General features: G+C 44.9%; 1 protein-coding gene across 1 annotated transcript in view; it reads left to right on the forward strand.

Annotated features, from left to right (window-relative positions):
* KNTC1 (kinetochore associated 1) overlaps positions 1–24,356 on the forward strand; it is a 356,896-nt gene that overhangs the window by 312,110 nt on the left and 20,430 nt on the right. Inside the window, exon 60 of the mRNA XM_069755662.1 lies at positions 15,886–16,015. Coding sequence (XP_069611763.1) covers positions 15,886–16,015 — 130 coding nt within the window. The remainder of the gene's footprint in view (positions 1–15,885; positions 16,016–24,356) is intronic.

A 24,356-nucleotide genomic window follows, 5' to 3' on the forward strand; every position in this document is an offset into this window, starting at 1 on the left:
GCAAGCATATGCATTTCCTCCATTAATACTCCTTCTAACCGTAATCAGGAAGATAAGGGAGGACAGAGCAAACATAATCCTAATAGCACCATTTTGGCCCAAGAGACATGGTTTTCCTGGCTCAGAGCCATGTCAATCTCGGATTTATGGATTCTGCCAGAGATTCAGAACCTCCTCTCCCAGGGTCCCTTCAACCACCCTCATGTGAAGGGCCTACGGTTGACAGCCTGGAATTTGAAAGGCAGCTATAAAAGCTAAGAAGCTTTTCGGGAAAATTGATTGAAACCCTTCTATTAAGTAGAAAAAGAACTACAACAACTATATATGTAAGAGTATGGAAAAAATTTCTTACCTTCTACAAAGCAGCTCTGTCAAAAGAAATTCCCATTTCCGCTATCTTAGAATTTCTCCAGAGAGGGCGTGACTTAGGCCTATCAGTCAGTACTTTGAAAATACAGGTTTCTGCTCTAGGAGCCTTGTATAGTCACAATATTGCCGGAGACAGGTGGATAGCCCGATTTATTTCAGCATGCCAAAGGTCAGAACCAGTCCAAATTCCCCACATACCACCGTGGGATCTTAGTCTAGTTCTAGAGGCCCTAACAGGGAACCCATTCGAGCCACTACACTCAGTTCCCATAAAATTTGTCTCCCTTAAAACAGCTCTTCTCATTGCCCTAGTATCAGCGAGAAGAGTAAGTGACATCCAGGCATTGTCAATAGATCCTCCCTTTTTGTCAATATTCCAGGATAGAATTGTCCTAAAAACAGACCCTTCTTACTTACCTAAAGTAGGTTCCGAATTCCATAGATCTCAAGAAATCTTACCGTCCTTCCATGTATAGTAACCCCGCAAATCGGGAAGAGGAAAAATACCATACATTAGATGTAAGAAGGGCTATAATAGCTTGCCTAGACAGAACTAGCCCCTGAAGGAAGAGCAGGGCTCTCTTTGTTTCCTTCCAGAGCCATAAGAAAGGTTCTTGTGTCACGAAGAGCACGTTATCCTGGTGGATTCGGGACACAATTTGCCTGGCTTATTCATCAAAAGGGGAGAATCCGCCTGAAACCGTAAAGGCACACTCTGCCCGGGCGATAGCTTCATCCTGGGCTGAGAGAGCGGAGGTCCCAATAGAACTGATGTGTAAGGCCGCAACTTGGTCTTCTCCTACTACTTTTTATAGTCCCGATAGATTGGACTTATCTTCCTCATCTGACTTACCTTTCGGTAGATCAGTTCTTAACACGGTGAACCCCCCCCCCCAAATAACTATCTCTGAAAGTCAAGTGGGTGCTGTCGTGGTGAAGAAGAAAAAACGGATTACTTACCAGTAATACTCTTTTATAGAGCCACGACAGCACCCCTTCACTTCCTTCCCTAATAGTTATTTTCTCATAAGAGCACTGATAAGGGTGAATGGTTCTTGTAGTTAGCCATACTTAAGTTAACTAAAGATAAATAATAATATTGGATTGCCTACTAAAATTCGTGGGCGGTTCCTCGCAATCTCTGTAACCCAACTGTGGGAGCGAGGGGGACCGCCCCTTTTATCTCTCCATAGAGTTTCCTATTCCTAGGGGCGGATTCCCTCTCTCAAGTGGGTGCTGTCGTGGCTCTATAAAAGAGTATTACCGGTAAGTAATCCGTTTGTTTTTTTTTTTTATTCATCAAGAGCAACCTTTTTTTTAGGAGCTGGATGGAGAGTGGTACTCAATTAGGTTCATATCAGTAGACTTACTTGACCACTGAATCACATTCACGCTGTTCTAATTCAGAAATGCATCATTGGCCTTAGATGTGTATTTTGGATCTTTATCATGTTGGAAAAGTTCACGTCTATCAAGGGCTTACGATGTTGGTAGCATCTTCTCTTTTAGAATAGATCAGTACATCTGTGAATTCCTGATACCGTTAGTGCAGTGAAATGTAGCTCCTAAACACCAGCAGCACTCATGCCGCACCACGTAATGACATTTCCACGGCCATGCTTCACTGTAGGCACCATGCATTTTTTCTTTGTTCTCCTCACATTTGTAGGAGAAGCTTCTTCATGGACGCCACCCATGCATGCCATTCCCCTGCAGTGTACGCTGTATTGTGTCACAGGAAACACTCACCACAGCTTGGCTTTCTATTTTTATTTTTTTTAGCTAACTGCCATGTACTTGTTTATCTGTTTTCTTCTACCCTTCTTAGGGGACGCTCCTTTTTAGGTGTCAACTTCCATGGTCAGCCTGGATGTCTCTGTGAGATGGTTGCAGTTCTATCTTTGTTTAATTTTTTATCAATTTGTGCTGCAGTTCTGACAAGTAAAGCTTTTCTGATCTTGAAGCCTTCAACTTTCTTGTGTAAAGAAATTATTTTCTTTATCATGTCTTGTGACATTTCTCATTGCCATTGTTAACTTCATGTAAAATGAAGGCATTTTCTTTAAGTAACACCCTTTTTTTTAGTGAACTGTCTGTTGGACACTTGTTTAATGAATAATTAGACTGACTTGTGGTTAAATTCTTGTTCATTAGAATTTTGTAGTCCAAACTTTAGTTTTACTCCTAAAGGTACCGTCACACTAAGAGACGCTGCAGCGATACCGACAACGATCCGGATTGCTGCAGCGTCGCTGTTTGGTCGCTGGAGAGCTGTCACACAGACAGTTCTCCAGCGACCAACGATCCCGAGGTCCCCGGTAACCAGGGTAAACATCGGGTTACTAAGCGCGGGGCCGTCCCCGGCGCTGTGCTTTCCTGCACTGACTGTGAGCACAGCGGCCGGAAAGCAGAGCGGTGACGTCACCGCTGTGCTTTCCGGCCGCTGTGCTTAACACAGGGCAGAGAAGCAGAGCGCCGAGGGACAGACAGCGGAAGGTAAGTATGAAGCGTTTTTTTTTTTTTACTTTTACGCTGGTAACCAGGGTAAACATCGGGTTACTAAGCGCGGCCCTGCGCTTAGTAACCCGATGTTTACCCTGGTTACCAGCGAAGACATCGCTGAATCGGTGTCACACACGCCGATTCAGCGATGTCAGCAGGAAGTCCAGCGACGAAATAAAGTGCTGGACTTTCTGCAGCGACCAACGACATCACAGCAGGATTCTGATTGCTGCTGCGTGTCAAACTGAACGATATCGCTAGCCAGGACGCTGCAACGTCACGGATCGCTTGCGATATCGTTTAGTGTGACGGTACCTTAACACTTTTTGGAGTGTGCTTATTTTTTCAGCATGGTGTTGAATAAATTTGTTAGGAAATGTACTTTTTTGGATGTGAAAAATAACAAATCCTGTTTGAAATCAATGGGCTAAATTTGTGGGAATACTTTATAGTATTGTATCACATAAAATGATGATTCTTCAGGGAAAAAGGTTTTCTGACAAATCTGTTGGGGTGTATTCATGTATGCTGAGCACTGTGCATGCCTCTGTCTATCTATCTGTCTGTCTATCTAAAAGTCAGACGGAAGATGACTCTCCAACTCGCTATTTGTATTCATTGTGAGACTTCTGCTTCTGAGCTGGCAGATGCCACCGCATAGGGGAGAGTGTCAATGTGCAATATGAGAATACAGTCTTACTTCGTGATAGGTGTTATTATGTAATAGGCAATATGACATTGGTCACTGTGTATAATGCAGGTCTGTGTATAATGGAGGTAAACTCATTGTGGCTACTGTTAAGGCCCCTTCACATTAAGCGACGCTGCAGCGATACCGACAACGATCCTGATCGCTGCAGCGTCGCTGTTTGGTCGCTGGAGAGCTGTCACACAGACAGTTCTCCAGCGACCAACGATGCCGGTAACCAGGGTAAACATCGGGTTACTAAGCGCAGGGCCGCGCTTAGTAACCCGATGTTTACCCTGGTTACCAGCGTAAAAGTTAAAAAAAACAAACACTACATACTTACCTACCGCTGTCTGTCCCCGGCGCTGTGCTTCTCTGCACTCCTCCTGTACTGGCTGTGAGCACAGCGGCCGGAAAGCAGAGCGGTGACGTCACCGCTCTGCTTTCCGGCTGACCGACGCTCACAGCCAGTACAGGAGGAGTGCAGAGAAGCACAGCGCCGGGGACAGACAGCGGTAGATAAGTATGTAGTGTTTGTTTTTTTTTTACTTTTACGCTGGTAACCAGGGTAAACATCGGGTTACTAAGCGCGGCCCTGCGCTTAGTAACCCGATGTTTACCCTGGTTACCAGTGAAGACATCGCTGGATCGGTGTCACACACGCCGATCCAGCGATGTCCACGGGAGATCCAGCGACGAAATAAAGTTCTGGACTTTGTTCAGCGACCAACGATCTCCCAGCAGGGGCCTGATCGTTGGTCGCTGTCACACATAACGATTTCCTTAACGATATCGTTGCTACGTCACAAAAAGCAACGATATCGTTAACGATATCGTTATGTGTGAAGGTACCTTTAGATCTTACATTTATGTAGTGAGACTGTAAGATTAACCTATTAAAGCAGTTTTGGAGATTGACTCTTTAGAAGCATATTTGTGTATCTTTCAAATTAGAAGCAGCTGTGTCCTCATCTTGAATATTTAGCTTTTTAGGCCAATCCTCCTTTAGCTGTGCAGAAAAATACACAGGTACATCTAATTACAGGACTGATAAATAAAAATAGTCTGTAACAAAACAAGCCTTATGCTCCTGGCAGATGATGAGGAAAATAGTTGCTTGACTAAGGCTAGGTTCCCATTGCATTAATGGGACCGCGCTAATGGACAGCGTTGCACGGCGAAATTAACGCCGTGCAACGCGTCCGTTAGCGCACCCATTGGCAGCAATGGGAATGTGCATCGCTAGCGCGTGCCATTTTCAGCACGCGCTATCGATGTGCCAGTGTTTTGTGACGCGCCTCGGACGCTGCTTGCAGCGTCCGATGCGCGCCCGAGGTCAGTTCCCCGCTCTCGCAGATCAGGGATCTGTGCTATCGGGGACGTTAAACGCGACCCCGAAAAAGACATTGCATTAGCGCAATCCGCTAGTGCTTAGCACTAAATGGATTGCCCTAACGCAATCTGAACCTAGCCTTAAGGTACCTTCACACATAACGATTTCGTTAACGATATCGTTGCTTTTTGTGACATAGCAACGATATCGTTAACGAAATCGTTATGCGTGACAGCGACCAACGATCAGGCCCCTGCTGGGAGATTGTTGGTCGCTGGGAATGATCAGGACCTTTTTTTTGGTCGCTGATCACCCGCTGTCATCGCTGGATCGACGTGTGTGACGCCGATCCAGCGATGTGTTCACTGGTAACCAGGGTAAAAATCGGGTTACTAAGCTCAGGGCCGCGCTTAGTAACCTGATGTTTACCCTGGTTACCATTGTAAAAGTTAAAAAAAAAAACAAATAGTACATACTTACATTCCGGTGTCTGTCACGTTCCCCGGCGTTAGCTTCCCGCACTGACTGTCAGCGCCGGCCGTGAAGCAGAGCACAGCGGTGATGTCACCGCTGTGCTCTGCTTTACGGCCGGCACTGACAAAGTGCAGGGAAGCTGACGCCGGGGGACGTGACAGACACCGGAATGTAAGTATGTAGTGTTTGTTTGTTTTTTTAACTTTTACAATGGTAACCAGGGTAAACATCGGGTTACTAAGCGCGGCCCTGCGCTTAGTAACCCGATGTTTACCCTGGTTACCCGGGGACTTCGGCATCGTTGGTCGCTGGAGAGCTGTCTGTGTGACAGCTCTCCAGCGACCATACATCGACCTAAACAGCGACGCTGCAGCGATCGGCATCGTTGTCTATATCGCTGCAGCGTCGCTAAATGTGACGGTACCTTTAGGTTTTACTGATCCACTGCCTTTTGGGATGCATTTGTGAAGTATGCACAACGTTTGTACTTCACTTTTGGTAAATTCACGAGACAATAGGTGAATCCTTTCTCCCATTATATTGTGAGTTGGTGACTCTGTATAACAGTCAAATTAATCTATTTAGATCTTGACCAGATCTAATCAGAAGGCTTCTATCACCATTCAGATGAGGTATAGAATAAAGGTACCTTCACACTAAACGATATCGCTAGCGATCCGTGACGTTGCAGCGTCCTGGCTAGCGATATCGTTCAGTTTGACACGCAGCAGCGATCAGAATCCTGCTGTGATGTCGTTGGTCGGGGTTAGAAGGCCAGAACTTTATTTGGTCGCTGGCTCTCCCGCTGACATCGCTGAATCGGCGTGTGTGACACCGATTCAGCGATGTCTTCGCTGGTAACCAGGGTAAACATCGGGTTACTAAGCGCAGGGCCGCGCTTAGTAACCCGATGTTTACCCTGGTTACCATCCTAAAAGTAAAAAAAACAAACACTTCATACTTACCTTCCGCTGTCTGTCCTCCGGCGCTGTGCTTTCCTGCACTCACTGTGAGCACAGCGGCCGGAAAGCAGAGCGGTGACGTCACCGCTCTGCTTTCCGGCCACTGTGCTCACAGCCAGTACAGAGAAGCACTGCGCCGGGGACAGACAGCGGAAGGTAAGTATGAAGCGTTTGTTTTTTTTACTTTTAGGATGGTAACCAGGGTAAACATCGGGTTACTAAGCGCGGCCCTGCGCTTAGTAACCCGATGTTTACCCTGGTTACCAGCATCGTTGGTCGCTGGAGAGCTGTCTGTGTGACAGCTCTCCAGCGACCAAACAGCGACGCTGCAGCGATCCGGATCGTTGTCTGGATCGCTGCAGCATCGTTTAGTGTGAAGGTACCTTAAGATTCCTCTCCTTATAGTTGGCATCTCTGAGAATCACAAGATAAAGTGAAAGTGGAACCTGTGTCCAGATCCCTGAGAGAAAGAATTGGAATCACTAGTAGCATTTATTTGGGAAAAGTCTTATAATTGTACCTATTGTCACTTTAGGTGTTTTATGTTTTCTTTTTTTTTCTTTTTTTTTTTTTATTAGGTTTAACAGCGACAAATTAGATTTTCAAACATAACTATTAATAATAATTTTTAACTTTAAAATAACAGGGGTGGGAGGGTAGTAAAAAGGAGTCTAAGTTGTTGGGATAAAGGTATGAACAAAATAACAGGGTTGGGGGAAGGAAACAGGAAAACAGATAGAGGGGAAATAGAAAAGGGGAGTCAGAACTACTTAGTGGTCGAACAATTGACCAGTAAATATTATAATGAACAATTATACCTAAATTCTGATGTTTCTAGGATACCTATAAGGTTGTCAACTGCCTGAGAGGGGGTACTGCTAAGAAATTAGATCTAAGTTGTCCCAAATGTTCTATTCCAGAGAGACAATTTTTTTCTTATTTTGCAATGTTATCGTTTTTAAGAGCATAGTTATGTTCATAAATGTTATTGACTGCAATCCTTTCAATAATTTGTTTTCTTTTTGAACACCTATTCTGTTTTATTAACAATGCAGTACACTGTTCCAAATTATTATGCAAATTGGATTTAAGTGTCATAAAGATTTAATTGTGGTGTTCCACATTATTAAGGAGGCCAAAGGTTTCAAGCAATATGAGAAATAAAAAGGATCTCTCTGCTGCTGAAAAGCGTTAAATAGTGCAATGCCTTGGACAAGGTATGAAAAAATTAGATACTTCACAAAAAACTTGTGATCATCATACTGTGAAGAGATTTGTGACTGAAACAGAGCACAGACAGAGTTCATGCAGATGAAGGCATAATGAGGAAGGTTTCTGCCAGACAAATTCATTGGATTAAGAGAGCAGCTGCCAAAATGCCATTACAAAGCAGCAAACAGTTAATTTGAAGCTGCTGGTGCCTCTGGAGTCCCTCGAACCTCAAGGTGTATGATCCTTCAAAGGCTTGCTGTGGTGCATAAACCTACTATTCGGCCATCCCTAAACAGTGTTCATGAGCAGAAACGGTTGCAGTGGGCCCAGACATACATGAAGACTAATTTTCAAACAGTTTTGTTTACTGATGAGTGTCGAGCAACCCTGGATGGTCCAGATGGATGGAGTAGTGGATGGTTTGTGGATGGCCACCATGTCCCAACAAGGCTGCGATGTCAGCAATGAGGTGGAGGAGTCATGTTTTGTGTCCGACTCATGGGGAAACAGCTGGTAGGGCCCTTTAAGGTTCCTGAAGATGTGAAAATGACCTCTGTAAAGTAAATAGCGTTTCTGACTGACAACTTTCTTCCATGGTCTAAAAGCAGAAACGTGCCTTCAGGAGCAAAATCATCTTCATGCATGACAATGCCCCATCTCATGCTGCAAATAATACCTCTGAGTCATTGGCTGCTATGGGCATAAAAGGAGCTAAACTCATGGTGTGGCCACCATCTTCCCCTGACCTCAACCCTATAGAAAACCTTTGGAGTATCATCCAGCACAAGATCTATGAGGGTGGGAGGCAGTTCACATCAAAACAGCAGCTCTGGGAATCTATTCTGACTTCATGCAAAGACGTACAAGCAGAAACTCTCCAAAAACTCAAGAATGCAAGAACTGTGAAGGTAATATCAAAGAAGGGGTCCTATGTTAACATGTAACTTGGCCTGTTAGGATGTTTTGGAGTGAAATAGCTTTTTTGTTCAGTGAATGTGACCTCCTAATGCTCCAAATTCCACAAATGAGCATTTTCAGTTCTTTAAAACATATCAAATGTTTAGAAATTCTACTGTGCCTAATAATGTGGAACAGTGTATTTTGAGTTTTCTATCCATTTTGGAGATTATACTGTTATCAGTGGGAGGTTTCTTCAATAAAATTTGATGTATACTCTAACGGGTAATGACTTTTATTAGACTGACTGTCATTTGCACCGACCATTTAGGAAAATCTGAGAAAAATGTCATCTGCATAATAATTTGGAACATAGTGTATTGTAAACCTACTCCAGGTTGTAAAAGCCTTACTCCCATTACATGAAGGGATTGCATTTTGCTATTATCCATCACCATTAGAGTGGGTCAGACTGCTTGGATGCCAACGTGAGAATTGTTGAAGCTCTTGATCATCTCTTTCGTAGGGAACTGCAGCACAGCTTTATTCAAGTAAGTAGAGTCATGCTGCGTTTCCCTACGCAGTCTGTGAACAGAAGTGCCGCTGTGCAGGGAACCTGAAGAGGATGCAGCGCTCGCTTCTTAAGCCCATGTAGTCTCAGGATCTTGGGGTCTCAGTGGTTTGACGTCCTCTGTTTTATAAAGTAAATTGATAGCCATCCAAGATATCATCATTTGTGAGATGTGAATACTTTAGGAAATTTCAATTACTGAATTGTAAGAAAATACACTTCTGTTGTATGTGTAACCACTTATTTGATTGCATATCTTGTTCTATCTCACTACGTTTTCTGTTTTGCAACCTTGTAAATATTTTTTTTTTAAAGTAATAGTAGTTTGGATCCAATTTGTAGTAAATGAATTAGTAACTTTAATAACAATGTAGGAAATTGACGCGTTTTCTTGGTACAGAAACACATTCTTCCAGAATTTACTTAAATGTGTTTTCCTGTCTTCATTAACCCCTTTCTGCCATTGGACGTAATATTCCGTCCATGTGGGGTGGGCCTTAATTCCCAAGGACGGAATATTACGTCCAGCGCGATCGGCCGCGCTCACGGGGGGAGCGCCGCCGATCGCGGCCGGGTGTCAGCTGCTTATCGCAGCTGACATCCGGCACTATGTGCCAGGAGCGGTCACGGACCGCCCCCGGCACATTAACCCCCGGCACACCGCGATCAAAGATGATCGCGATGTGCCGGCGGTGCAGGGAAGCATCGCGCAGGGAGGGGGCTCCCTGCGGGCTTCCCTGAGACCCCCGCAGCAACGCGATGTGATCGCGTTGCTCCGGGGGTCTCCTACCTCCCTCCCTGCAGTAAGTCCCGGATCCAAAATGGCCGCGGATCCGGGTCCTGCAGGGAGGGAGGTGGCTTACCAAGTGCCTGCTCAGAACAGGCACTTGGTAACGCTGCACTGCTCTCAGACAGATCGGTGATCTGTCAGAGTGCTGTGCAAACTGGCAGATCACCGATCTGTATTGTCCCCCCCTGGGGCAAAGTAAAAAAGTAAAAAAAAAAATTTCCAAGTGTGTAAAAAAAAAAAAAAAAATCCTAAATAATGAAAAAAATATATATATATTATTCCCATAAATACATTTCTTTATCTAAATAAAAAAAACAAAACAATAAAAGTACACATATTTAGTATCTCCGCGTCCGTAACGACCCGACCTATAAAACTGGCCCACTAGTTAACCCCTTCAGTAAACACCGTAAGAAAAAAAAAAAAAAAACGAGGCAAAAAACAACGCTTTATTATCATACCGCCAAACATAAAGTGGAATAACACGCGATCAAAAAGACGGATATAAATAACCATGGTACCGCTGAAAGCGTCATATTGTCCCGCAAAAAAAGAGCCGCCATACAGCATCATCAGCAAAAAAATAAAAAAGTTATAGTCCTGAGAATAAAGCGATGCAAAAATAATTATTTTTTTCTATAAAATAGTTTTTATCGTATAAAAGCGCCAAACCATAAAAAAATGATATAAATGAGGTATCGCTGTAATCGTACTGACCTGAAGAATAAAACTGCTTTATCAATTTTACCAAACGCGGAACGGTATAAACGCCTCCCCCAAAAGAAATTCATGAATAGCTGGTTTTTGGTCATTCTGCCTCACAAAAATCGGAATAAAAAGCGATCAAAAAATGTCACGTGCCCGAAAATGTTACCAATAAAAACGTCAACTCGTCCCGCAAAAAACAAGACCTCACATGACTCTGTGGACTCAAATATGGAAAAATTATAGCTCTCAAAATGTGGTAACGCAAAAAATATTTTTTGCAATAAAAAGCGTCTTTCAGTGTGTGACGGCTGCCAATCATAAAAATCCGCTAAAAAACCCACTATAAAAGTAAATGAAAAAAATGTATTTATTTCCATTTTCCCATTAGGGTTAGGGCTAGGGTTAGGGCTAGGGTTAGGGCTAGGGCTAGGGTTAGGGCTAGGGTTAGGGCTAGGGTTAGGGCTAGGGTTAGGGCTAGGGTTAGGGCTAGGATTAGGGCTAGGGTTAGGGCTAGGGTTAGGGCTAGGGTTAGGGTTAGGGCTAGGGTTAGGGCTAGGGCTAGGGTTGGGATTAGGGTTAGGGTTAGGGCTAGGGTTAGGGTTAGGGTTGGGGCTAGGGTTAGGGCTAGGGTAAGGGCTAGGGTTAGGGTTAAGGCTACAGTTAGGGTTGGGGCTAAAGTTAGGGTTAGGGTTTGGATTACATTTGCGATTGGGATTAGGATTAGGGGTGTGTCTGGGTTAGAGGTGTGGTTAGGGTTACCGTTGGGATTAGGGTTAGGGGTGTGTTTGGATTAGGGTTTCAGTTATAATTGGGGGGTTTCCACTATTTAGGCACATCAGGGGGATCTCCAAACGCGACATGGCGACCGATCTCAATTCCATCCAATTCTGCATTGAAAAAGTAAAACAGTGCTCCTTCCCTTCCGAGCTCTCCCGTGTGCCCAAACAGGAGTTTACCCCAACATATGGGGTATCAGCGTACTCAGGACAAATTGGACAAAAACTTTTGGGGTCCAATTTCTCCTGTTACCCTTGGGAAAATACAAAACTGGGGGCTAAAAAATAATTTTTGTGGGAAAAAAAGAGATTTTTTATTTTCACGGCTCTGCGTTATAAACTGTAGTGAAACACTTGGGGGCTCAAAGTTCTCACAGCACATCTAGATAAGTTCGTGGGGGGGTCTAGTTTCCAACATGGGGTCACTTGTGGGGGTTTCTACTGTTTAGGTATATTAGGGGCTCTGCAAACGCAATGTGACGCCTGCAGACCATTCCATTTAAGTCTGCATTCCAAATGGCGCTCCTTCCCTTCCGAGCCCTCCCATGCGCCCAAACGCTGGTTCACCCCACATATGGGGTATCAACGCACTCAGGACAAATTGGACAACAACTTTTGGGGTCCAATTTCTCCTTTTACCCTCGAGAAAATACAAAACTGGGGGCTAAAAAATAATTTTGAGGGGAAATTTTTTATTTTATTTTCACGGCTCTGCGTTATAAACTGTAGTGAAATACTTGGGGACTCAAAGTTCTCACAACACATCTAAATAAGTTCCTTGGGGGGTCTAGTTTCCAATATGGGGTCACTTGTGGGGGGTTTCTACTGTTTAGGTACATTAGGGGCTCTGCAAACACAATGTGACGCCTGCAGACCATTCCATCTAAGTCTGTATTCCAAATGGCTCTCCTTCCCTTCCGAGCCCTCCCATGCGCCCAAACGCTGGTTCTCCCCCACATATAGGGTATCAGCGCACTCAGGACAAATTGCACAACAACTTTTGGGGTCCAATTTCTCCTGTTACCCTCAGGAAAATACAAAACTGGGGGCTAAAAAATTATTTTTGTGGGAAAAAAATTTTGTTTTATTTTTACGGCTCTGCATTATAAACTTCTGTGAAGCTCTTATTGGGTCAAAGTGCTCACCACACATCTAGATAAGTTCCTTAGGGGGTCTACTTTTCAAAATGGTGTCACTTGTGGGGGGTTTCAATGTTTAGGTACATCAGTGGCTCTCCAAACACAACATGGCGTCCAATCTCAATTCCTGTCAATTTTGCATTGAAAGGTCAAACGGCGCTCCTTCCCTTCCGAGCTCTCCCATGCGCCCAAACAATGGTTTACCCCCACATATGGGGTATCAGAGTACTCAGGACAAATTGTGCCACAACTTTTGTGGTCCAATTTCTTCTCTTACCATTGGGAAAATAAAAAATTGGGGGCGAAAAGATAATTTTTGTGAAAAAAAAATGATTTCTTATTTTTACGGTTCTGCATTATAAACTTCTGTGAAGCACTTGGTGGGTCAAAGTGCTCACCACACCTCTAGATAAGTTCCTTAGGGGGTCTACTTTCCAAAATGGTGTCACTTGTGGGGGGTTTCAATGTTTAGGCACATCAGTGGCTCTCCAAACGCAACATGGCGTCTCATCTCAATTCCTGTCAATTTTGCATTGAAAGGTCAAACGGCGCTCCTTCCCTTCCGAGCTCTCCCATGCGCCCAAACAATGGTTTACCCCCACATATGGGGTATCAGAGTACTCAGGACAAATTGTGCCACAACTTTTGTGGTCCAATTTCTTCTCTTACCATTGGGAAAATAAAAAATTTGGGGCGAAAAGATAATGTTTGTGAAAAAAAATGATTTTTTATTTTTACGGTTCTGCATTATTAACTTCTGTGAAGCACTTGGTGGGTCAAAGTGCTCACCACACCTCTAGATAAGTTCCTTAGGGGGTCTACTTTCCAAAATGGTGTCACTTGTGGGGGGTTTCAATGTTTAGGCACATCAGTGGCTCTCCAAACGCAACATGGCGTCCCATCTCAATTCCAGTCAACTTTGCATTGAAAAGTCAAATGGCGCTCCTTCCCTTCCGAGCTCTGCCATGCGCACAAACTGTGGTTTACCCCCACATATGGGGTATCAGCGTACTCAGGACAAATTGTACAACAACTTTTGGGGTCCATTTTCTCCTGTTACCCTTGGCAAAATAAAACAAATTGGAGCTGAAGTAAATTTTTTGTGAAAAAAAGTTAAATGTTAATTTTTATTTAACCCCTTCATGACCAGGGGATTTTTCGTTTTTCCGTGTTCGTTTTTCGCTCCCCTCCTTCCCAGAGCCATAACTTTTTTATTTTTCCGTCAATTTGGCCATGTGAGGGCTTATTTTTTGCGGGACGAGTTGTACTTTTGAACGACATCATTGGTTTTAACATGTCGTGTACTAGAAAACGGGAAAAAAATTCCAAGTGCGGTGAAATTGCAAAAAAAGTGCAATCCCACATTGGTTTTTTGTTTGGCTTTTTTGCTAGGTTCACTAAATGCTAAAAATGACCTGCCATTATGATTCTCCAGGTCATTACGAGTTCATAGACACCAAACATGACTAGGTTATTTTATATCTAAGTGGTGAAAAAAAATTCCAAACTTTGCTAAAAAAAAAAAAAAAAAAATTGCGCCATTTTCCGATACTCGTAGCGTCTCCATTTTTCGTGATCTGGGGTCGGTTGAGGGCTTATTTTTTGCGTGCCGAGATGACGTTTTTAATGATAGCATTTCGGTGCAGATACGTTCTTTTGATCGCCCGTTATTGCATTTTAATGCAATGTCGCGGCGACCAAAAAAACGTAATTCTGGCGTTTCGAGTTTTTTTCCCGCTACGCTGTTTAGCGATCAGGTTAATACTTTTTTTTATTTGATAGATCGGGCAATTCTGAGCGCGGCGATACCAAATATGCGTAGATTTGATATTTTTTTTATTGATTTATTTTGATTGGGGCGAAAGGGGGGTGATTTAAACTTTTATGTTTTTTTTATTTTTTTCACATTTTTTTAAACTTTTTTTTTTAACTTTTGCCATGCTTCAATAGCCTCCATGAGAGGCTAGAAGCAGGCACAAGCCGATCGGCTCTGCTACATAGCAGCGATCTGCTGATCGCTGCTATGTAGCAGAATTGCACGTGTGCTGTGAGCGCCGACCACAGGGTGGCGCTCACAGCGACGGGCAATCAGTAACCATAGAGGTCTCAAGGACCTCTATGGCTACAATGGAGACGCATCGCCGACCCCCGGACATGTGACGGGGGTCGGCGATGACGTCATTTCCGGCCGCCCGGCCGGAAGCGGTAGTTAAATGCCGCTGTCTGCGTTTGACAGCGGCATTTAACTAGTTAATAGGTGCGGGCAGATCGCGATTCTGCCCGCGCCTATTACGGGCACATGTCAGCTGTTCAAAACAGCTGACATGTCCCGGCTTTGGTGCGGGCTCACCGCGGAGCCCTGCATCAAAGCAGGGGAGCCGGCATCGGACGGTATAGTACGTCCGATGCCGGTAAGGGGTTAAACATTCCAAAAATTCCTGTGAAGCACCTGAAGGGTTAATAAACTTCTTGAATGTGGTTTTGAGAACCTTGAGGGGTGCAGTTTTTAGAATGGTGTCACACTTGGGTATTTTCTATCATATAGACCCCTCAAAATGACTTCAAATGAGATGTGGTCCCTAAAATAAAATGGTGTTGTAAAAATGAGAAATTGCTGGTCAACTTTTAACCCTTATAACTCCCTAACAAAAAAAAATTTTTGGTTCCAAAATTGTGCTGATGTAAAGTAGACATGTGGGAAATGTTACTTATTAAGTATTTTGTGTGACATATCTCTGTGATTTAATTGCATAAAAATTCAAAGTTGGAAAATTGCGAAATTTTCAAAATTTTCGCCAAATTTCCGTTTTTTTCACAAATAAACGCAGGTAATATCAAAGAAATTTTACCACTATCATGAAGTACAATATGTCACGAGAAAACAATGTCAGAATCACCGGGATCCGTTGAAGCGTTCCAGAGTTATAACCTCATAAAGGGACAGTGGTCAGAATTGTAAAAATTGACCCGGTCCATAACGTGCAAACCACCCTTGGGGGTAAAGGGGTTAAAAGTTAGCAGTGAGATGCTGTAATAAGACATATTGGTGGTACATGTGTTAGGCCTCCTTTTATAAAAATCAAATACAATTCCACTATTTTTGCTTGTTAAAAATTTGATTGTGTTTTCATTGTGTTTTCTACAGGTATTTTTTGTTGTTTTCTTATGTTACATTTGTAACAAGTTTTTTCTTATGTTTTGCTAGTCCTATCGAAAAGCCTATGCGAAAAATAGCAGGGAAAAACATCATACCGAAAGCATGCTGGGCTTTGTGGAAAAAACAAAATACCACATCAAAAACCATTGTTTTCTGGTGCTTCATATTTCACAATAGATACTCATTTAACATCTGGATGTGGTGTTGTAGGCAGAGATGGTGGAAAATGTGGTATGAAAATGTTTTTTTCCTAAAGATGCTGTTTAAAAAGACTTTGTTAACATTTTATTTATTTTTCTTTTTGAAGGTGCCCTGTTCTTGCTGACCTGGACCTCGTAGGAATTGCTAAACAATATGCCCAAATTGACCTCCCATCATTTACTTTGGGTTGTCTTTTGTTAATCCCATATGTGGAAAAAAGAGAACAACAAATTCAGGTGAATCATCTAAACTGACATTATTTTTGATCATCCCAAATATATATGTATATTTTTTTTGCTCTGCAGCAAAAGGCTAAGCTGGCTATGACAGTCGAGCAGCATGATCATTGAAGTCAGTTGAATAATATGTACTGACGAATCTATTTACTGTTTTGCAGTCATGATCAGTACATGCTTACGCTTCAGCGATGAAGAGCAAGGCATGAGACTCTCTGATCTCCCCCAATAAGTGAATGAAGCTTTGTTGGCAAATACAAGTGCTTCTCACTAAATTAGAATATCATCAAAAAGTTAATTTATTTCAGTTCTTCAATACAAAAAGTGAAACTCATATATTATATAGAGTTATTACAAACAGAGTGATCTTTTCCAAGTGTTTATTTCTGTTAATGACCCAAAAGTTATTATCTCAGTAAATTAGAATATTTTATAACACCAGCTTGAAAAATTATTTTAAAATCCGAAATCTTGGTCTACTGAATTGTATGTTCAGTAAATGCACTCAATACTTGGTCGGGGCTCCTTTTGCATCAGTTAATGCATCGATGCGGCGTGGCATGGAGGCGGTCAGTCTGTGGCACTGCTGACGTATTATGGAAGCCCAGATTGCTTTGATAACAGACTTCAGCTCGTCCACATTGTGCGGTCTGGTGTCTCTCATCTTCCTCTTGACAATACCTCATAGATTCTCTATGGCGTTAAGGGCCGGCGATTTTGCTGGCCAATCAATCACAGTGATACTGTTGTTTTTAACCCCTTCATGACCGGGGGATTTTTCGTTTTTCCGTGTTCGTTTTTCGCTCCCCTCCTTCCCAGAGCCATAACTTTTTTATTTTTCCGTCAATTTGGCCATGTGAGGGCTTATTTTTTGCGGGACGAGTTGTACTTTTGAACGACATCATTGGTTTTAGCATGTCGTGTACAGGAAAACGGGAAAAAAATTCCAAGTGCGGTGAAATTGCAAAAAAAAAGTGCAATCCCACATTGGTTTTTTGTTTGGCTTTTTTGCTAGGTTCACTAAATGCTAAAAATGACCTGCCATTATGATTCTCCAGGTTATTACGAGTTCATAGACACCAAACATGACTAGGTTATTTTTTATCTAAGTGGTGAAAAAAAATTCCAAACTTTGCTAAAAAAAAAAAAAATTGCGCCATTTTCCGATACTCGTAGCGTCTCCATTTTTCATCATCTGGGGTCGGTTGAGGGCTTATTTTTTGCGTGCCGAGATGACGTTTTTAATGATAGCATTTCGGTGCAGATACGTTCTTTTGATCGCCCGTTATTGCATTTTAATGCAATGTCGTGGCGACCAAAAAAACTTAATTCTGGCGTTTCGAATTTTTTTTCCCGCTACGCTGTTTAGCGATCAGGTTAATACTTTTTTTTAATTGATAGATCGGGCGATTCTGAGCGCGGCGATACCAAATATGCGTAGATTTGATTTTTTTTTATTGATTTATTTTGATTGGGGCGAAAGGGGGGTGATTTAAACTTTTATGTTTTTTTTATTTTTTTCACATTTTTTTTAACTTTTTTTTTTAACTTTTGCCATGCTTCAATAGCCTCCATGGGAGGCTAGAAGCAGGCACAGCACGATCGGCTCTGCTACATAGCAGCGATCTGCTGATCGCTGCTATGTAGCAGAATTGCACGTGTGCTGTGAGCGCCGACCACAGGGTGACGCTCACAGCGACGGGCAATCAGTAACCATAGAGGTCTCAAGGACCTCTATGGTTACCATTCACAAGCATCGCCGACCCCCGATCATGTGACGGGGGTCGGCGATGACGTCATTTCCGGCCGCCCGGCCGGAAGCGGTAGTTAAATGCCGCTGTCTGCGTTTGACAGCGGCATTTAACTAGTTAATAGGAGCGGGCAGATCGCGATTCTGCCCGCGCCTATTACGGGCACATGTCAGCTGTTTTGAACAGCTGACATGTCCCGGCTTTGGTGCGGGCTCACCGCGGAGCCCTGCATCAAAGCAGGGGAGCCGGCATCGGACGGTATAGTACGTCCGATGCCGGTAAGGGGTTAAACTAGGTATTGGTACTTTTGGCAGTGTGGACAAGTCCTGCTGGAGAATGAAATCTCCATCTCCAAAAAGCTTTTCGGCAGAGGGAAGCATCAAGTGCTCTAAAATTTCATAGTAGACGACTGCGCTGACTTTGGTCTTGATAAAACACGGTGGATCTACACCAGCAGATGACATGGCTCCCCAAACCATCACTGATTGTGGAAACTTCTCACTAGACCTCAAGCATCTTGGATTGTGTACCTCTCAACTGTTCCTCCAGACTCTGGGACCTTGATTTCCAAATGAAATGCAAAATTTACTTTAATCTGAAAACAACACCTTGGACCACTGAGCAACAGTCCAGTTCTTTTTCTCCTTGGCCCAAGTAAGACGCGTCTGGCGTTGTCTATTAGTCATGAGTGGCTTGACACAAGGAATACGACTCTTGTAGCTCATGTCCTGGATACGTCTGTGTGTGGTGGCTCTTGAAGCAATGACTCCAGCAGCAGTCCACTCCTTGTGAATCTCCCCCACATTTTGAATGGCCTTTTCTTAACAATCCTTTAAAGGCTGCGGTTATCCCGGTTGCTTGTGCACCTTTTTCTACCACACTTTTTACTTCTGCTCAACTTTCCATTAATATGCTTGGATGCAGCACTCTGTGAACAGCCAGCTTCTTTAGCAATGACCTTTTGTGGCTTACCCTCCTTGTGGAGTTTGTCAATGACTGCCTTCTGGACATCTGACAGGTCAGCAGTCTTCCCCATGATTGTGGAGCCTACTGAAACAGACTAAGAGACCTTTTTAAACACTTAGGAAGCCTTTGCAGGCGTATTTTGTGTATTATTCTAATTTACTGAGATAATGACTTTTGGGTTTTCATAAGCTGTAAGCCATAATCATCAACATTAACAGAAATAAACATCCCAGTCCTGGTATGCATGGTCCCATTCTTATTCTGATATGATTGATTGGCCCCATCCAGTTCCTGGTATGATTGATTGGCCTCATGCAGTTCCTGGTATGATTGACTGGCCCCATCCAGTTCCTGGTATGATTGACTGGCCCCATCCAGTTCCTGGTATGATTGATTGGCCCCATCCAGTTCCTGGTATGATTGATTGGCCCCATCCCCTTGCTGGTATGATTGATTGGCCTCATCCCCTTTCTGGAATGATTGACCCCATCCCAGTCCTGGTATCCATGGCCCCATCAGAAAAGATTAAAAAAAAAAAAAAAAACCTCTACTCTTACCTTCCTCCTCTCTCTCGCAGTCGCAGCATTCTGCTCCGGTGCCAGCAGCTGCGTAATGCTTGTAAGCAGCACATGGCAAGGGACATCATGCGCTGCTCACAAGCATAGCACAGCTTCTGGAATACTCACCGGGACCGTTTATCAGAGATCGCGGTGAGTATCCATTCCTTTTCAGTGGTGCACACTGTCAGCTAGCGGCTTCCTGCCGCTGCCGACGGTCACTTATGCCGATACTTAAGAGAAATGAATATTCATTTCTCTTAAGTATCGGCACACGTGACCGCCGGCAGCAGCAGGAAAGCTCCGGCTGACACTGCGCGCTGCTGAAGAGGAATGGATATTCACCGCTCTCTGCGATGAACGGTCCCAGTGAGTATTTTGGCAGCTGTGCTTTGGTTGTGAGCAGCGCATGATTTCTCCTTCGCCTCATTGGGGGACACTGACCGTGGGTGTATGCTGCTGCCAATAGGAGGCTGACACTAAGTGATACAAAAAAAGTTAGCTCCTCCCCTGCAGTATACACCCTCCTGCTGCCTCTCGGCTAACCAGTTCTTGCTTAGTGTCTGTAGGAGGCACATGGGTCTGTTTCAGACCCCAACGTTTTTATTTTATTGTTTACTTTTCTGTAAATTTTTATTTTTTAATTAACGGAGTGAAGGGGGCGACGGAACCTTTCAAGGTTCCGATCTCCCCCGAACCATCAACAGGCGAGCACGGCGAGTATACCTCCCCGTACCCTTTCCTGCGACGTGGGAAGCCATGCCTGAGCTCTCTTCAGGGGCGACGGTTCCTTTCATGGTCCCGATCTCCCCACACCAGCAGCAGGCGACCACATGGAGTGTCGCCTCCATGTATCCTCTCCTGGAGCCAGGCCTAATGCCGGACAACTGGCCCTGTCCACCCGGACTGAACTCCGTGGCTGTACAGAGGCCCCTCTCTATGGCGTCCGAGCAGCCCCCACTGTCCCACCACTGTGAAAGCGGATGGCACAAGGAGGCGGACGGGTCCTCTCCACCTCCCTAACAAACGGATGATGGATTGAGGCTTGTCCATGCTGCACAGAACAGCGCTGAAACCCACATCCGCGGCGGCTCCATGCCGGGACGCGCACCAATGGTGAGTGGATCCATCTTCAGTGGGATATTCACATGCTGACAGGCAGCCTCAGCCACTTTCCTGTGGCCCACCTCTCTGAGGTAACGCTCTGGATGGCTGCAAAAATTTAGTCCCCGGCTTCGGCCGATTTGTAGGCCGCATCCTGGAAGTCTTGCCTGGAACGCCCCGCTGGTGTCGCCCGCCGACTACAGAAATTTAGGCCCCGGCTTAGGCCTATTCAACATCGTGTCTGTGGCTCCGCCACCCAAATTGGCGCTTCTCGCTCTCTGCGAGATTTTATCAACTCTGCAGCTCCCGGTGGCCATCTTGGTCCACCCGGCCAGCTCACACTGGGGTGACAGTATTTTTGCATTAAAGGGGCACATCGACCCGGGTAAGGAAGTACCTGGTCTTAAAGGCTGACCAGTATTCCCAGTCTTAAAGGCGCATGACCAGTATTCTCTGGTCTTAAAGGTGCATGACCAGAATTCCCTGGTCTTAAAGGCGCATGACCAGTATTCTCTGGTCTTAAAGGTACATGACCGGTATTCCCTGGTCTTAAAGGTGCATGACCGGTATTCTCTGGTCTTAAAGGTGCATGACCAGTATTCCCTGGTCTTAAAGGTGCATGACCAGTATTCCCTGGTCTTAAAGGTGCATGACCAGTATTCCCTGGTCTTAAAGGCGCATGACCAGTATTCTCTGGTCTAAAAGGCGCATGACCAGTATTCTCTGGTCTTAAAGGCGCATGACCAGTGTTCTCTGGTCTTAAAGGCGCATGACCAGTGTTCTCTGGTCTTAAAGGCGCATGACCAGTATTCCCCGGTCTTAAAGGCGCATGGCCAGTATTTCCTGGTCTTAAAGGCGCATGACCAGTATTCTCTGTTCTTAAAGGCGCATGACCAGTATTCCCTGGTCTTAAAGGCGTATGACCAATATTTCCTGGTCTTAAAGGCGCTTGATCAGTCCGAGGAGCCCTCCGCCGCCGACCCCAGCTTTATCCTCTAGTTCCCCTCAGTGGACTTCTTCACTGACCAATCCATGGTTCTCTGACCAAGAGATTGAATCCCTCTGTGTACCCTCTGTGTTTGGAGTGCTCGCAGGACCAATATACATGGTCCCTATCCTACATGGGAGCCGTCGGCTAGCAGGGGCCGCAAGTATTCCAGAAACGTGCAGGCGTCTAGAAACATACAGGCATCTAGAAAACGGAAGTTTTTCGTTTCCTGCTCCCTCACCAATGATTTGTTGACAACAAGGCTCTGAATATGGATTGGATATTGCCTGAGCTTGCCAGAGCTTCAGAGACTAAACTCCCTCGAGAGCATTTGCCATTCAATTCGGATAAGCGTTTCCATTCGTCAACAGCATTTTCAAGTCACAACCTTGTCCTTTGGCCTTGCTTCCGCTCCCAGAGTGTTCGCTCGGGTCATGGCGGATGTCATGTTTCTCTTGCACTCTAGAGGCGTGCTCATCCTGCCCTGTTTGGTCTGTCTAGCCGCCCTTCCAGGACTACGCTGAGTCGTCTATATCTCTTGCGATACCTTCTATCCTGGGCTGGCAGCTACACTTAGACAAGTTCTCCTCATTTCCAGCCCAGCAGATATCCTTTTTGAGGATGATCCTGCACACTTCTAGAAGGATGGTAATTCTTCCTCGAGACAAGGTCATGGCCCTTCAACAGGGAGCTCACGCAAGGAGAGTTCTGAGGACTTGATTACTCACCCCCTCATTTCATTCGATTTGCTAAGAGAGTTCTGAGGAAAAATGGTGACGACAATGGAAGCGGTTTCCTTCGCTCCGCTCGTTTTCAGCAAGTCAAATAGACTTTCAGACAATAGTCTCTGAGCTCCTTCTTTATCCAGGGCCTTTCTCCCGGTTCAATGGTTATTAGTAACTACCAATGCCAGTCTTCTTCTCCCTATCATTGTTCTGGAGATCCGAACGGTAGTCTTACATCAGGTCCACTGCCTTCTGGCGGGTCTCCCTATCCGAATTCAATTGGATAATGCCACGGCGGTGCCTTACGTCAGTCATCTAGCAGGTACCCACGATCAGGCGCCATGACCGAGGTACCTCTCTTTCTCTGATGGGCCAAAGTCTATTATTCTGTGATCTCGGCAGTATATATCCCAGAAGTAGAACTCTGAACGGCAAACAAGTTCAGCCGTCAGGGTTCCGCCTCAAGTCAGTGGGAACTTCACCCCGAAGTCTTCCATCAGATCTGTCCTTATTGGAGTTCTCCAGTTGTAGGTGGGATGACATCCAGACTGAAGGCCAATGTACTCGAGTTCGTGGTTCGGCCTCGAGATCCAAGAGCCATCGCTCTCCATGCTCTGGTTCTGGCGTGGTACCAGTTTCCATAACTCCCCTTCCACTGCTTACGAAAGCCTTTCGGAAGCAGAAAGGGGCCCCAGTGATCCTCAGAGATCCGCACTGACCACGTCCGTTTTTTGTTTGCGGAGCTAGTATCTTCTCGCCTTATCGCAGCACAACTGCAAGTAGGGACTTTCTCACAGGGAGTTTTCACACGTAGTTCTTCCCTATCGCATACCGTTAGATCATTGGGACCTTATTATTCCTAGGAGCCTTACAGTAGGCTCCTTTTTCATCCGGGCAGACTTTACTATCAGGGAAAGTCGTCCCGTTCTCCTCTGCGATATTCTCACTCTGACGAGTCTTTGGAGCTAGCTTTTCTGCTCTTTCAGACTTTTTTCCCTTATTACCTTCGAGGCAAGGTTGTCCTCAGGCCATCTCCATCCCTTGTTACCAAGGTGGTACTGTATTACCACTGTTATGAGGGCATAGTTCTTCCCTCATCTCTTTTGGCTCCAGTCCACAAAATGGAATAAGATCCCCCATATTCTGGACGAAGTGAGTGCTCTGAGTAGGTACATCTTGAGGACAGCGTCCTTCTGAAGGTTGGACATTTTATTTGGGCTTCCTGACGGTAGAGGAAGGCTTCCTGACATTTTCAGGAAGGGTTTAGCCGTTTCATCGACCATGATAACATGGTGAATTCTTTTCACCATCCAGGAGTCCTTCCGTGCTAGATGTCAGCCTATCTCCCTGTCTATCAAGGGTTCTAGGCACCAGGCGTCAGCAAGGCACGCCTGCATGCTTGCGGATTCGTCCAGTCCGCATGCATTCTTGAAGCACTATAATTCCCACACTTCCACAGATGTGAGTCTGGGCAGGCGGACTCTGCAGGCCGCGGTGGCGCACTTGTAAGTAGCGGTTACACAGGGCCTGATCTATTGTTGTCCCCACCCAGGGACTGCTTTGGGACGTCCCACGGTCTGTGTCCCCCAATGAGGCGAAGGAGAAATAGGGATTTTTGTGTACTCACCGTAAAATCCTTTTCTCCGAGCCATTCATTGGGGGGACACAGCTCCCACCCTGTTATTAGCTTATGCTTGTTTTTTAGAATATGACATGCTATACGCTCATATATTGTTATTGATCTCCTACTGCTTTTGCACCGAACTGGTTAGCTGAGAGCCAGCAGGAGGGTATATACTGCAGGGGAGGAGCTAACTTTTTTTGTATCACTTAGTGTCAGCCTCCTATTGGCAGCAGCATACACCCACGGTCAGTGTCCCCCAATGAATGGCTCGGAGAAAAGGATTTTACGGTGAGTACACAAAAATCCCTATGTCCCTGCCATGCGCTGCTTACAAGCATTAAGCAGCTGCTGGCACCGGAGCAGGATGCTGCGACTGCGAGGGAGCGGAGGAAGGTAAGAGTTAATGTTTGTTTTTTTAATCTTTTCTGATTGGGCCAATCATACCAGCAAGGGGATGGGGCCAATCAATCATACCAGGATGCCAGAAAGAAATGAATATTCATTACCCGCCACACCCATGGGTGTTGAATGCAGTGCATATTCATTTCTTTTTAGCAGTGGGCACAGGAATTAGCCAGAGCCGCCGGCTCCTGCCTCTGTGACCTTCCGATATCACTCCCCCACCT

The sequence above is a fragment of the Ranitomeya imitator genome, chromosome 1, assembly GCF_032444005.1.
Source record: "Ranitomeya imitator isolate aRanImi1 chromosome 1, aRanImi1.pri, whole genome shotgun sequence".
Taxonomy (NCBI): Eukaryota; Metazoa; Chordata; class Amphibia; order Anura; family Dendrobatidae; genus Ranitomeya; species Ranitomeya imitator.